We start from the raw sequence: 13,450 nt of genomic DNA on the forward strand, positions 1-13,450 counted from the left end.
AGTGAATTAAGCACACTTTGTAAGAGAAAGGACATTGTAACAATCTAACTAGAGCTATACAGTAAGAGACTGAGCTGCTTGTATCCATTATGGGCTTTCCATAAAAAGAGGCATTTCCAGTACAGCAGTGTGTGCAAAACGACCATCTGTAGGATTATTACTAAAGCAATTCTTACAAGGGAAAGGACTATCCCTCTTCCAAGGTAACATTTAAAGGAATTTTTAAGACTCTCTGATTTATCTTCACTTATGTCTCTCTTTTTTTTTTTTTTTTTTTTTTCCAGATGGAGTTTTGCTCTTGTTGCCCAGGCTGGAGTGCAATGGTACGACCTCAGCTCACTGCAACCTCCGCCTTCCAGGTTCAAGCAATTCTCCTGTCCTAGCCTCCAGAGTAGCTGGGATTACAGGCATGTGCAGCACGCCCGGATAATTTTATATGTTTAGTAGAGACGGGGTTTCTCAATGTTGGTCAGGCTGGTCTCGAACTCCCAACCTCAGGTGATCTGCCCACCTTGGCCTCACAAAGTGCTGGGATTACAGGCGTAAGCCACTGCGCCCAGCCACAATTTATCTTGTTAGTAAATAGATTCAGGGGTAAAAACCATGGGCAAATACAATGTATGTCTACTGGTAGCCATTAATTGTTACCTGTTTTTGTTAGCAAAAGGTTATCCAAGTGCCTGTCTCCAACTCCAAGTATATACGTGATCACGCAATATCCAGCTGCAATAACAGTTAAAAAAATGTGAAAACAAATGCAAACCAGGTTATACATTCTACTGAATATAAAAGCAGTTTGTGCAACTTTATTATCAATTGTTTTCTAATGTCTCTGGTTTCTCACCTAAATTCTCAAATATGCAATCTTTAACTCTATGTCTGTCACTTGAAACTCAAAGTACTATTTAAAACAGAAAATCTTGCAGAATTCTGTGAAATTACAAAAGTCACTTGCATCAAAACTTAAGTTAGGTTAAGGAGACCTTAATTATAACATGGGCCTAGCAATTCTAATATCAAATTGGACACAGTTAAAGATGACATCAAAAAAGAAGTATCTACAGAAATACACATAATAAAGTCAACTGTCAATTATCTCATAACTCATAACCATGTTATCTATAAGATAACATAAGTAAATGCAGGGTTAAATTTTTTTTAAGTCTGTGGAAAAATAATCTTGACATGGAAGCAGATGGAAAACCAAATGCATTCATTTGAGTGGTAAAGACATTTATGAAGTTCACGCAATAATCTTCTAAAGCATTAAGAAAAATTATATGATCAAGACTAAAGGCAGAGGCATTGGCTCTAGCTGTATTCTGTTTTCTTTTTCTTCTAAAAAAAAGTCTGAAAATTTAGCATTTATTGAAACTACTTACACAGAATTTAGCAAATAGCACCTTTTTGGAGTTTTTTTTTTTTTTACTATGTTTATTTCTACCATTAATAACCTGACAATGAAACTAGGCCTCATAAAACTTAGAAACTAGGCCTCATATAGAAAAAAATTAACACCAGGTGGCTCTGGATAGGGTCCCACCCTGCCTCGATAGGGTCCCACCCTGATAGGGTCCCACCCTGCCAATTCCGGGAAACAACCTCATGGGGTCCCACCCTGCCAATTCCGGGGGTCCCACCCTGCCTCGAAGTTCCCGGAATCAGCAACTCCAAGAAAAAAACCTCATAAGGTCCTGCTCTAACCAATTAGAACAAGACACCTTGCTCAGGCCATAGCTAGACCCAATTACCACGCGCCTAAAGCTTTGTTTGAATTTCACGCCCTAAGCTGTGTTTGAACTTGTATTTGCCTATATAAACAGCCTGTAACAAGCAGTCGGGGTCCCAGGGCCAACTTAGAGCTTGGGACCCTAGCGCGCTAGTAATAAATAACTCTCTGCTGTGAATCTCGTGTCGGTGATCCTTCGCAGCGACCCCTGCCCAGGAGGGAATCGACAGTTCGGTTCCAACAACAGTAAATACAACTTGTACACATATAAAATTATAGCAATATTTACCAAAACCTGTTTATTTCAGCCCATGTGTAAAAACAAGATGGGACGACTTGTTAATGAACTTACAACCTTGCTCAAATTCAGTAAATAATACTGTTCATTTGACTCAGGTTCTGAAGGCCATTCCAGAAGTCCAAAAGCAACTTAAGCAATGTATCATCATTGGAAAAATAGTATTAATAACAATCACAGTTACAATGTACTGAAGGCTAGGCTCTTAGCTAGGCATATCATATTCATCATTTCTAACCCTTTTAATGATGCCAGTTAAGTATGATAACCATCCTTCAAATGAAAAACTTCAGGCTCCAAGAATTAATGGTATTGTCCAAAGTCACTGGGCTGGAATTTGTGTCCAATGAAATGTAAGCAAATGTAGATGCATGGAGAGCAGTTTTAAGCAAAGGGCTGACTCGGCTAGGAGGTTAGCCCTTCAGGCCTTTCCTCCTTCCTGTCTAGATTGCAACATCATGACTGTAGTTGCAGCAGTTATTTGAGACCGTAAGGAAAAAGGCAAGAGAATCACAGAGCCTTCACCTTGCCCTAACCACCTTAAATAGTTGGAACAACAGCAACCTCTTACAACTAGTTTTGTCACAAAAGAGAAAATAAACTCTTATGATTAAGTCACTATATGTACATTATGTTAACTGCAGCGGAATGCAATGATAACATTTAGTGGTCCACTGAGGAGGACTTAAAGGGTATCTAGATGAAGGGAGAAAAAACTACGGCTTGTTGACCAAATCTGGCTCCCTTCAGTTTTTGTAAAGTTTATTTGAACACAGTCTTACTCATTCATTTACATACTGGCTTGAGCATTACAATGGCAGGGTTGAACAGTCACACAGATCATCTGACTTGAAAAGCCTAAGGGCGCGGTGGCTCAAGCCTGTAATCCCAGCACTTTGGGAGGCCGAGATGGGCGGATCACGAGGTCAGCAGATCGAGACCATCCTGGCTAACTCAGTGAAACCCCGTCTCTACTAAAAAATACAAAAAACTAGCCGGGCGAGGTGGCGGGCGCCTGTAGTCCCAGCTACTCGGGAGGCTGAGGCAGGAGAATGGCGTAAACCCGGGAGGCGGAGCTTGCAGTGAGCTGAGATCCGGCCTCTGCACTCCAGCCTGGGCGACAGAGCGAGACTCCATCTCAAAAAAAAAAAAAAAAAAAAAAAACAGAAAAGCCTAAAATACTACCTGCAAAGCTTTGGGGAAAAGTCTTACTGACCCTTGATCTAGAGCATTGCTACACGAAATGTGATCCCACAGACTGGCAGTATCACTATCACCCGAAAGCTTATTAAATATGTAAACTCTTCAACCTTACCTCAGTCCTACTGAATCAGAATTTCTAGTGGCAGCAGCCACAATTCCATTGTAACAAGCTTTCAAAAATTACTATGCACACCAAAGGTTGAGAAGTCTTCTCTAAACTCGAGTGTATTAATGAACGTAAGAATCACCTGAAAATCCTGTTAGAACGCAGATTCTGATCACAGAATCAGGGCAAGGCCCAAGATTCTGTAATACAAACAAGTTCCCAGGTAAACCCAATACTGTGGGTCCACATATCACACTTTAAGTAGCACTGCTCTAAAACTGACACAATACATACAACTTCAAAACTGACTAAAGACTCCCCATTGAAAAATAACTAAGTGACTTACTGAGGGATATTAAATTAGATATCCCTAAAGAGAAACTCAGTAGAGTACCCTGAGAACACACAAGAACTTAGTACACTTAGGTTCTCTAATATGTGATTCTTAGAAATCTAGCTGCTACTCAAGGGTACTAAACTACTGATAACGTGCATATGAAGACAAGAGAAACTCCTGCAATTTTCAAAAATAACATCACTGTACATCAGTGCAGCTGAGTTGTTCAATCCAGACCTACTCACTATTCTCATTTTTTTTTTTAATTATAAAGTACAATTGGTTTTTGTCACTAATTAAGTTGTTTAGCTAGCTCTACAGAATACTGATTCACCCGTGTTGCAACAGTTAATTCTGACCTAAAATTTTCATGTAACTAGATATACATGAATTATGCTTAATTCTAATTATAAAGCAAAATATTTATATAAACGACTCATCATCAAATTTGTTTGAGAGTGATATTTCATTGTTACATGGAAATGGAAAATGAATAAGGGTCTTTTGCCCTGCCTCATTGGGTTATGGTCATAAATATGTTGGATGGTCATTCTGATAAATATGTTTAGTCAAGTGAAATATATGTATTGACATAGGGTCATATTTAATAGTAAAGATGAAAATTTAGAGTGCTTCAATAGTTTGAAGTGTCAATACTCAGCAGAGCACTTCAAACAAGGCTACATCCTGAAAAACAACAACAAAACATTTGAGGTAAGAATGGGACAATCCTCAGAAATGTTGAAGAGATAATTAATACTCAGAATGATTTGGGCTGGGCGCGGTGGCTCACGCCTGTAATCCCAGCACTTTGGGAGGCTGAGGAGGGCGGATCACAAAGTCAGATGGAGACCATCCTGGCTAACAGGGTAAAACCCCGTCTCTACTAAAAAAAAAATACAAAAAATTAGCCAGGCATGGTGGTGGGCACCTGTAGTCCCAGCTACTTGGGAGGCTGAGGCAGGAGAATGGCATGAACCCAGGAGGTGGAGTGAGCCGAGATTGCGCCACTGCACTTCAGCCTGGGCGAGAGAGCGAGACTCCATCTCAAAAAAAAAAAAAAAGAAAATACTCAGAATGATTTAAGATGACCTGAAATAAATTTGCTAGAAAATTTTTAGGGAAAATTATTCTTTATACAATAATGGAAACACTATTTCTGTCCAAGAAAATCTTGTTAAAACAATATTGTTAGTTTTTTTACTCCATGTGAGATGCAAAACATCTTGAAATTGTTTTTATAAAAAAAACTTTGACTTAAAGAAAATTATAAAGACAAATAAACCACCGATCCTATTTCCCTTTACTTAGTAAAGATATGTGTGTATGTGAGAATAAACAGTATTCCCACATTTAGCTGCATGATACAGACTTTAATCTGGAAAAGATGTCACCAAAACTATTATCAATTGTTTTTTCTTACACCCTGCAAAAACCTTAAAACATTATTTTCTAAAATGGAAGTTACACACAGATTATTTTGTCATACAGGAAGCCATATAGGAAACAGAAGGCTATTCTAGATGAAGAGAAGAGCTGCCATCAAATCAGTTATTGAGGGATGAACACAGGTGAAATGTTGGGAAAAAAGGGAGAAATAAGATGTAATGTGAATTTAACTGTCCAATAGGTAAGATAATTTAAATTGCTATTCTTTCCCCATGAAAAAGTCAGTCATATTTTCATTAGCTCTTGGGGAAAAAATAATGGACCATTACACAAAAGACACAATGGTATGACATTAAGCATGTACCTGTAACATACCATTCTGATAATTTTACTAAATGAGCAGAATTTTCAAATTTTAGTCAATATTGACAGGGCAAGTGTATGTGCATGTACTTTGTGTGGAAAAAGTATTTCTTTATTAAACAGATTTATGACTTTAAAAGGTTTACAATAACTATGCTACAAGTAAAAACGTAAAAGATAATTATTTGGGGGTATGTAAAACACCTCATGTAAAAAGGTACTAAGGGAAATGGCCACAAATTCTGTGACATCCTTTTCATCCAGAGCTTGGATCTATATATATTCTGTCCCCTCACATCCAGGAAGGCTCTAGGACTGCTCTGAACAACAGAATATAACACAAGTGATATAGTACCAACTTCCCAGCCCCAGCCTTCAGAAACCAGTATTTTCCATTTCCTGTCTGTCTGAATATTTGCTCTTGGAACCCAGCTCTGAGAGGCCCAAGCCAGGGACAGGTCATGTGTAGGTGATTCACTATAAGCCTAGCTAAGACAGTATAATCTGCCAATCGTGTGAGTGATCCATCTTGGATGTTCAGCCTAGTTGAGCCTTTAGATGATATGTAATTTTTTAGATCACAGAAAACATAGACTTGAAACTCTGAGAAAAACAAAACAGAAAAGGGGCATTCAAAAGAAAGAAGGAAAACAAGAAAGGAGGGAGGGAAGAGAGAGAGAAATACAGAGTAAGAGGACAAGGAGAAACATTTTCTCTCAAAACCTTCAGTGATTTTAAGTCTTTAAATACTGCATGTAATCATGTTTATGAGCAAATTCAGTTACATGTAATACACATTTATATTCCTACAGTAAATACAAGAATTAAAACTATAAAGGATTGTAACATATACAAACACAATTTTATTTCCATATTCTCAAACTTCATTTTCTTTCTGTTTTTCAGACAAAAATGTATCATCAACAATAAATTTCAGAATAAGCTCCAAAATAATTTGGAAGGTGACTTCACAGGGGTGTTGTGAAAAACACAAAAATACTATGTATAGGAAAGCAACTTTTAAACTAGAAAACAACATGCAAGTTTAAATACAGTCTTAACAATTAACTAGAAAGCCCTCTTCTTGCTCTCCCAGCTTAAGTATAGGCAAAAATATGGACATAAGCATAAATATAGCACTTATATAAGTTATAACATATCATATACCCTATGCCATTCACGGCTCAACTCTAGTGCCAACTCCTTTATCAATCCTCCCTTAAACAATCTAATTATAAAAAACATCTAAATAAAAAAATAAACACACTGGGGATAGTGGCTCACGCCTGCAATCTCTGTACTTTGGGAGGCCAAAACAGGTGATCGTTTGAGCCCAGGAGTTTGAGACCAGTCTGGGCAACATGCCAAAACCCTGTCTCTAGAAAAATGCAAAAAAAAAATCAGCCAGGTGTGGTGGTGCACACCTCCTACAGTCCCAGGTACTCGGCAGGCTGAGGTGGAAGAATCACCTGAGCCTGGGAGGTCCAGGCTGCTGTGAGCTGTGATTGCACCACTGCACTTTAGCCAGCCTGGGTGACAAGAATGTGACCTTGTATCCAGGAAAAAAAGCAAAAGAAAGAAAGAAAAAGAAAAGAAAAGAAAAAACAAAAGAAAATGAAAAAAAAAAAAACTCCTCTAGAATATAAGCTTCATGAAGTTAGGCATAAACGCCTGAAGAATAAAAATTAATCCCTATGTCACTTACTATATATTTCTAGGAAATACTACTACTGCTTACTTATTTCTAGGAATGGACCATAAGAACTGACTCTAAAATACCATGAGGGCACCCTCTTAATGAAGCACCATTATCTTAGCTCTTAAACTTTATCTAAAGCACAATTATTTCTGATTGAGACTTTTCCCACGGTCTACTTAGTTTCTGTTATTCAAAAATGGAGAAAATCTAATGGAAAATTAACAGCTTCCAGGAAGAGATAAATTGCAATTATAAAATAGTTCAGTGATTGCAAAGATATATCCCTGAAGACTAAATACAATTTACATCTTGTTACTACTATTATGTCAAAGCATTAATGACTACTTTAATCAACATTTATCTTTTACTCTTCCTACAGAGCATTTAAATATTAACATGTTCTAAATGTTTATGATTATGGCAGTATCAGGATGGCCTGCTCTTCTTTATTTGATCAATGGAAAGTAACAGCCTGAAACACTTACCACAGCTTTTAACGTAAGTGTCCATGACCTCAGCACTAATCCCATTTGGCCCATTCTCACTTGGTGCATATTTTCTAAAAAAGTTCTGAAAAGACAAACAAACAAATTAGGTGTTTTGAAACTATAAACAATGACCAACAAGTGTCTACTATAAAACTTAATCAAAATACAGTATGAGAAACGCTGACTGAACAAAAGAATTGTAAGAGTACAATAAATACACTAGAGTTTCCACTACGGGAAACTGTGTATAATGCACCCCTCCCCCGCTCAACCCCAGATTACCAATTGCACCTATTCTTTTACATTTAGAGGCAAAAAACAAACAAACAAACAAAAAAACACCACAGACCATATTATCTGAAAATACAATTAACGTACTATTAGAAAATGAGTTTATCCTGGCCAGAGGCGGTGGCTCACGCCTGTAATCCCAGCACTTTGGGAGGCCAAGGCGGGCAGATCACAAGGTCGAGAGATTGAGACCATCCTGGCCAACAGGGTGAAACCCAGTCTCTACTAATAATAAAAAAATCAGCGTGGTGGCGGGCACCTGTAGTCTAAGCTACTCGAGAGGCTGAGGCAGGAGAACTGCTTGAACCCGGGAGATACAGGTTGCAGTGAGCCGAGATCGTGCCACTGCACTCCAGTAAGGAAACAGAGCGAGACTCAAAAAAAAAAAAAAAAAGTTTATCCTATGTTTTCACCTATTTTGAATACCCTGTATTCTGACAAAGGATTTGCATCTGGAATATATTTTAAAAATTCCTATAAACCTATACAAAAAATATAAACAACACAACAGGAACATGGGCCATAGGAAGATGCGAACATGCACTTCACAGAAGAAACAAATGGCCTATACATAAATTTTCATATGTTCAACCTTACACATAATCAGGAAAATGCAAACAAACCAAAATGAGATACGAAGAATTTGAAGTCTGGCAACACTACGATTTTCGCGAAGATGTGTAGCAAGGAGAAACAAGAAGTGTTACAGTTTCAGAAAACAACTTTTAATTACTGAAAAACAACTTCTAATTATCAAGTAAAGCCGAATGTGATCTATGATCCAGGTAAATGACTTACACAGATCAGATGTGCAGCCAAGAGTCAGTATACAAACTGTCACCGTTTTCATTTTATAAAATCCTAATTACACAAAACAACATAAGTAATCAAAAACTTTATGAAACAACGTTGGCAATTAGGACCCATGCTAAAAACTTTAAGTACACTTCATGTCCTCTTCAGAACAATCCTAGAGTAATATGGGTTATTATGGAAATGTTACAGATACAAAAACTGTGTCTTGAGGGGTATGTTAAAGGGGTCCCCAGGACCACTGACAGGTTTGACTTGCTAGAAGGTCTTACAGACTAAACATGTAGCTGTATCATGACTAAGATTTGTTACAGAGAAAGGATACACAGTAGAATCAACATGGAAAACACACAGAAAAAATCTGGAGAAATTCATACACAGGCATCCTAGCCCTCTCTGTCCTGTGAAGAGACACAGTGAGCTTCTTTTCCAATAGCCAAAAATAAAAATTAAAAAGCAGTAACATTAGTGCAATGTTTCTGATAAGGGAAGCCCATTAGACTTAGAACCCAAGGTTTTAACGGGAACTGGTCACCCAGGCAACCTCTGTCAAGCAACTATAAAGTTCCAGGGTTGTTTAGTATAAAGCATATTATTTGAACAATCTAGGCACAGTGAACCACCCTTATCGATTAGGAAGCAAAGGGAACATGCTGAAAGCCAGTGACCAATCTCCTGGCAAGCAGGCCTTTCTAAAGATAGCAACCTTAGGGCTACCATGTTAACTCTTCTCTGCAGAGAGAGTGAACCAGTTCACTCAAGGTTACAGAGCTGGAAAGTAACATGGGTGGAATTCAGTCCCAGGCAGTTTGATGTCATAAGCCTCAGCTTTTAACCACTGCACATGACTGTACCCCAAATCAAAGAACAGAATAAGCACTTGCTTTGCAAAAGAATCAGAGTAATACTTTTCTACAAATCTGACTCCCATACTGAATAAATGGAATAATTAAATAGGGAAAGGCAAAAACACGCTGTATCAAACATCTTCTAGCAAGCCCTTCTATGTTGTTTCTTTCATCTTGGGTGTATCAATTTTTGTTTTAATTACACGCCTTTTTTTTACATAGGGAAGCAGGAAAATTATATTAAAAAAAAAACAAAAATAAACCATTAAGATGTTACAAGAACTAATCCATGTATTTAAAGGGTAAAAAAAAAAAAAAAAAATCCAAACATATTCATTACTTTGTCACAGGAACCACCGACCTTTTCTCATATTTAAAGGGGAGCAACAGGTTGCAGGGAGAGGACAGGGGTCTTAAATAATTGTACAAAGGACAGATGAGCAACAATATCATTGTGGTAGTGTTCTGAGTAACAAAAACTGGAAATAAAGTGCTCATCAATTAATATCAAATAAATTACAATGTTTCCAGTCTTTGGAATATAATGCAAGTACAAACGTTAACAAATTTTAATTTGTTCACCAATTAACTCTGGGTTTTTTGTTGTTTTTTTTTTTTTGACACAGAGTCTCACTCTATCACCCAAGCTGGAGTGCAATGATGTGATCTCAGCTCACTGCAGCCTCCACCTCCCGGGTTCAAGCAATTCCCCTGGCTCAGCCTCCCAAGTAGCTGGGACTACAGGTGTGTGCCACTGTGCCCAGCTGATTTTTGTGAGTTTAGTAGAGACGGGGTTTCACCATGTTGGTCAGGCTGTGTTCACCAATTAATGCCTGATCCCTTGACACACATGCATTGTTCAAGGAATTGAGTATCTGCAGGTAACAAATGGAAGAATCTTCAACTGCAAACATGCTTACTTCTGAATAAAGGAAGAAAAAAACTTGAAGAAAGAAAAATGATAAAAGGAGACTTTCATTTTTAACTCTATGTTATAAAGACGGAATTTTTTATGACAAGAATATATTCACGAATTGCATAATCTTTATTGATACCATACCTGAATGCTTCCCTCTGTATCAAGAACTTCAGCCACAGGAACTGACTGGATAAACTGCATGAAGCCTACACAGAAATGTATGCAATGCATTAAGCATAGCTACTGGTTAAGAAAGAAAAATAAAGGTTCTGCTAAGAATAATCTTCATCTGTGAATAAATGCATTCCATATCTGAACAACTTAAAAACATCTATGTACACTATATTAAGTTCGTACTGGCATTTATGTCATATGACCTATAAGAAAACATTAAAAAAAAATTAAGCTGATTTAGTCTGTATGTTTCTCTAGGCTGATTTCTATTATAAAACATGAGGAATGAAAACTAATAGTAAGCTTCTTAAATCTAGCATCAAAAATTTCTTCTTTCTATAGATTTACAACATATACCAATTAAAATATTCCAAATTTAAAATCACCATAAGAAATCTAGAATTGTGGATTACAATCACCTAATTCTAAAAGCTGCATGTAAAACTGTATGTAATGGCTCCTTTTGTCTAATATTCCATCTTCTGTCATTTCCTGGTAATGACAGATGTGTAAATCCCTTAAACTACCAAAAAAAACCAAAAGGGAAAGGGGACAGACAGTATGTGGGAGAAGGAGAAAAAGTCAGTCTGATAAATCTGAAGACAAAAGAAGCATAAAACAATGGATATATTTAAAAAATAAAAGCTGGATAAAGAAAACAATATTTCAGGATCATAAACTATCATGATCTGGTTCTGGTAAGCCTACAGGACAATAATTTGCAGGCAAATTAGGAGAGTCTATACCCCTGTAGAGTAAGAAATATCTCATTTATTCTTGCATCATAAATACAGAATAGTTGGCACTAATTCACTTAACAGGTATTTATTGTTTCTTGACCATGTCGGAAGAAATTTGCCAAGTAAGTAAAAATAGATGCTTGACGCTGCCTACATGGATCTTAAAGCTTACAAGCTTCACTGGGGTAAATACTATGAATAAAGGGTACTATGAAAGGAAGTAGTGTAAGGACACCTAACTTACAGTAGGGATCGAAGGACATCTGACATTTGAGCCATGTTTTCAAGGATAATAAAGTTAGTAGGCCATGGAGACAAGAATGTTCGAGACAATGATCACAGTGTATGTGAAGGCCTTAGAGCACAATGCATTAGATAAAACAGAAGGTAGCCAGTATGGCTAAAGCCCAGGATGCAGGGGAAGGGTGGTAAAAAGAAGAGGCTTGAAAGATAGATACAGGGTGTGTCACACTATGCAAGCACTTAGAAGCTAGGTAAAGGTTTTTGGGGTCTTTGTCCCAAGAGAAAATGAAAGCTAATAAATGATTTTTTGCAGGATCGTAAAGATGCACATTTGCACTTTTTAAAAGATCATTCTGAGAAGAAACTGAGAAGAGTAATTAAGGCATCAAAAAGATTTGGGAGTGGCCAGCGGAAGGATAGGAAACCTAAAGCATATATTTTGTTTCTCAGTAACTACTAGTATAAAGTAGGAAGGGTAGCAAGACTATGGAATTTACAGTAAGCATTAGGCAAGCATTCCTAGGGAATCTTCTACCAAACTTCCCAAGATTATTCATCTCCAAAAGACTCAGATGGTTTGTGCATGTGGATGTGTGTGTGTTTGTGTGTGTGTGTGTGTGTGTGTGTGTGTGTGTCTACAGGATTGTCAGGAATGTCTGAAATTTCCTGTTTCTCAGTAACTACATTAACCAGTAGTTAAATTAACCAGTAGTTACTGAGAAACAGGAAAGAAGGAAAGACAGAAGGGAGGCAGGCAGGAAGGTCCAACTTGTCTTCAGTGTTACAAGTGGAAATTATTTGTATCTCTAACATACTTAAAAATTTTCAATTTGAAAAAGTACACACAATGTACACTAAAGTAAAATAATGATGTAAAATAAACTTACCATGTTTTGTACTGGTGGCTAACACCTTATAAGGTGTCAATTTCAAGTCCAGATTTTCTTTCCGTAACAGCTTTTAATCAAAAGGTAAAATATATTAACCAAATGTACAAACTGTTAAAAGACACTTTTGTGGGCAAATAGTATAGCAGTTTTATATAATACAGATTTAGGAAATTAACCTAAATTAAGTTTAAATTAGTTAATTTAGGCCCGGCACAGTAGCTCACGCCTGTAATCCCAGCACTTTGGGAGGCTAAGGCAGGTGGATCACCTGAGGTCAGGAGTTCAAGACCAGCCTGGTCAACATGGTGAAACTCCGTCTCTACTAAAAAATACAAAAAAAATAGCTGGGTGTGGTAGCGTATGCCTGTAGTCCTAGCTACTGAGGAGGCTGAGGCAGGAGAATTGCTTGAACCCAGGGGGCGGAGGTTGCAGTGAGCCAAGATCACACCACTTCATTCTAGCCTGGGCAAAAAGCGAAACTCCATCTCAAAAAAAAAAAAAAAAAAAAAAAAAAAAAAATTAGTTAATTTAACTTTGATCATCAAAATTAAATTTATTAAGGACTCAGATGATGATATGCCAAATTTTTCATCTACTCTAAATCTCTGTTAGCAGTTTTCAATGAACAATAGGGTTGTTCCTATCACTTCCTGCAGTCCTTTCTGGCCACAGAGTACTTCAGAGCTCAGTAAAAGGGAAATAGGGCAAACACGTACTTTTTAATGCCAGGGATTAAAAAGATTAAAAAAAAAAAAAAGATTTAATAGACTAAGAGGAAGGAAACTACTAAATCCCATATTTAGAGAACTTAATTTGGAAAAAAAAATTAATGGAACATATGCAGTTCCACTTTACACTCAACACAAAAGCCATTCTGAAGTGTATAAAAGCAACTAAATTTTTTCAAGGTCAGGAGAGAC

At 37.2% G+C, this 13,450-nt stretch overlaps 1 protein-coding gene across 8 annotated transcripts in view; it reads right to left on the reverse strand.

Annotated features, from left to right (window-relative positions):
* The window catches only part of PIK3C3 (phosphatidylinositol 3-kinase catalytic subunit type 3), a 578,331-nt gene that overhangs the window by 479,730 nt on the left and 85,151 nt on the right, over positions 1 to 13,450 (reverse strand). For all 8 annotated transcript variants that reach the window (XR_007721190.1, XR_007721193.1, XR_007721195.1 and 5 more), the window contains exons 18-21: positions 12,528 to 12,597; positions 10,625 to 10,689; positions 7,610 to 7,694; positions 649 to 723 (exon numbers count right to left, since the gene is read on the reverse strand). Coding sequence is in view for 1 of the 8 variants with exons in the window: in XM_050767591.1 (XP_050623548.1) it covers positions 649 to 723; positions 7,610 to 7,694; positions 10,625 to 10,689; positions 12,528 to 12,597 (295 nt within the window). In the remaining 7 variants the exon portion in view is untranslated. The remainder of the gene's footprint in view (positions 1 to 648; positions 724 to 7,609; positions 7,695 to 10,624; positions 10,690 to 12,527; positions 12,598 to 13,450) is intronic.

This window comes from Macaca thibetana, chromosome 18 (assembly GCF_024542745.1).
Source record: "Macaca thibetana thibetana isolate TM-01 chromosome 18, ASM2454274v1, whole genome shotgun sequence".
NCBI lineage: Eukaryota > Metazoa > Chordata > Mammalia > Primates > Cercopithecidae > Macaca > Macaca thibetana.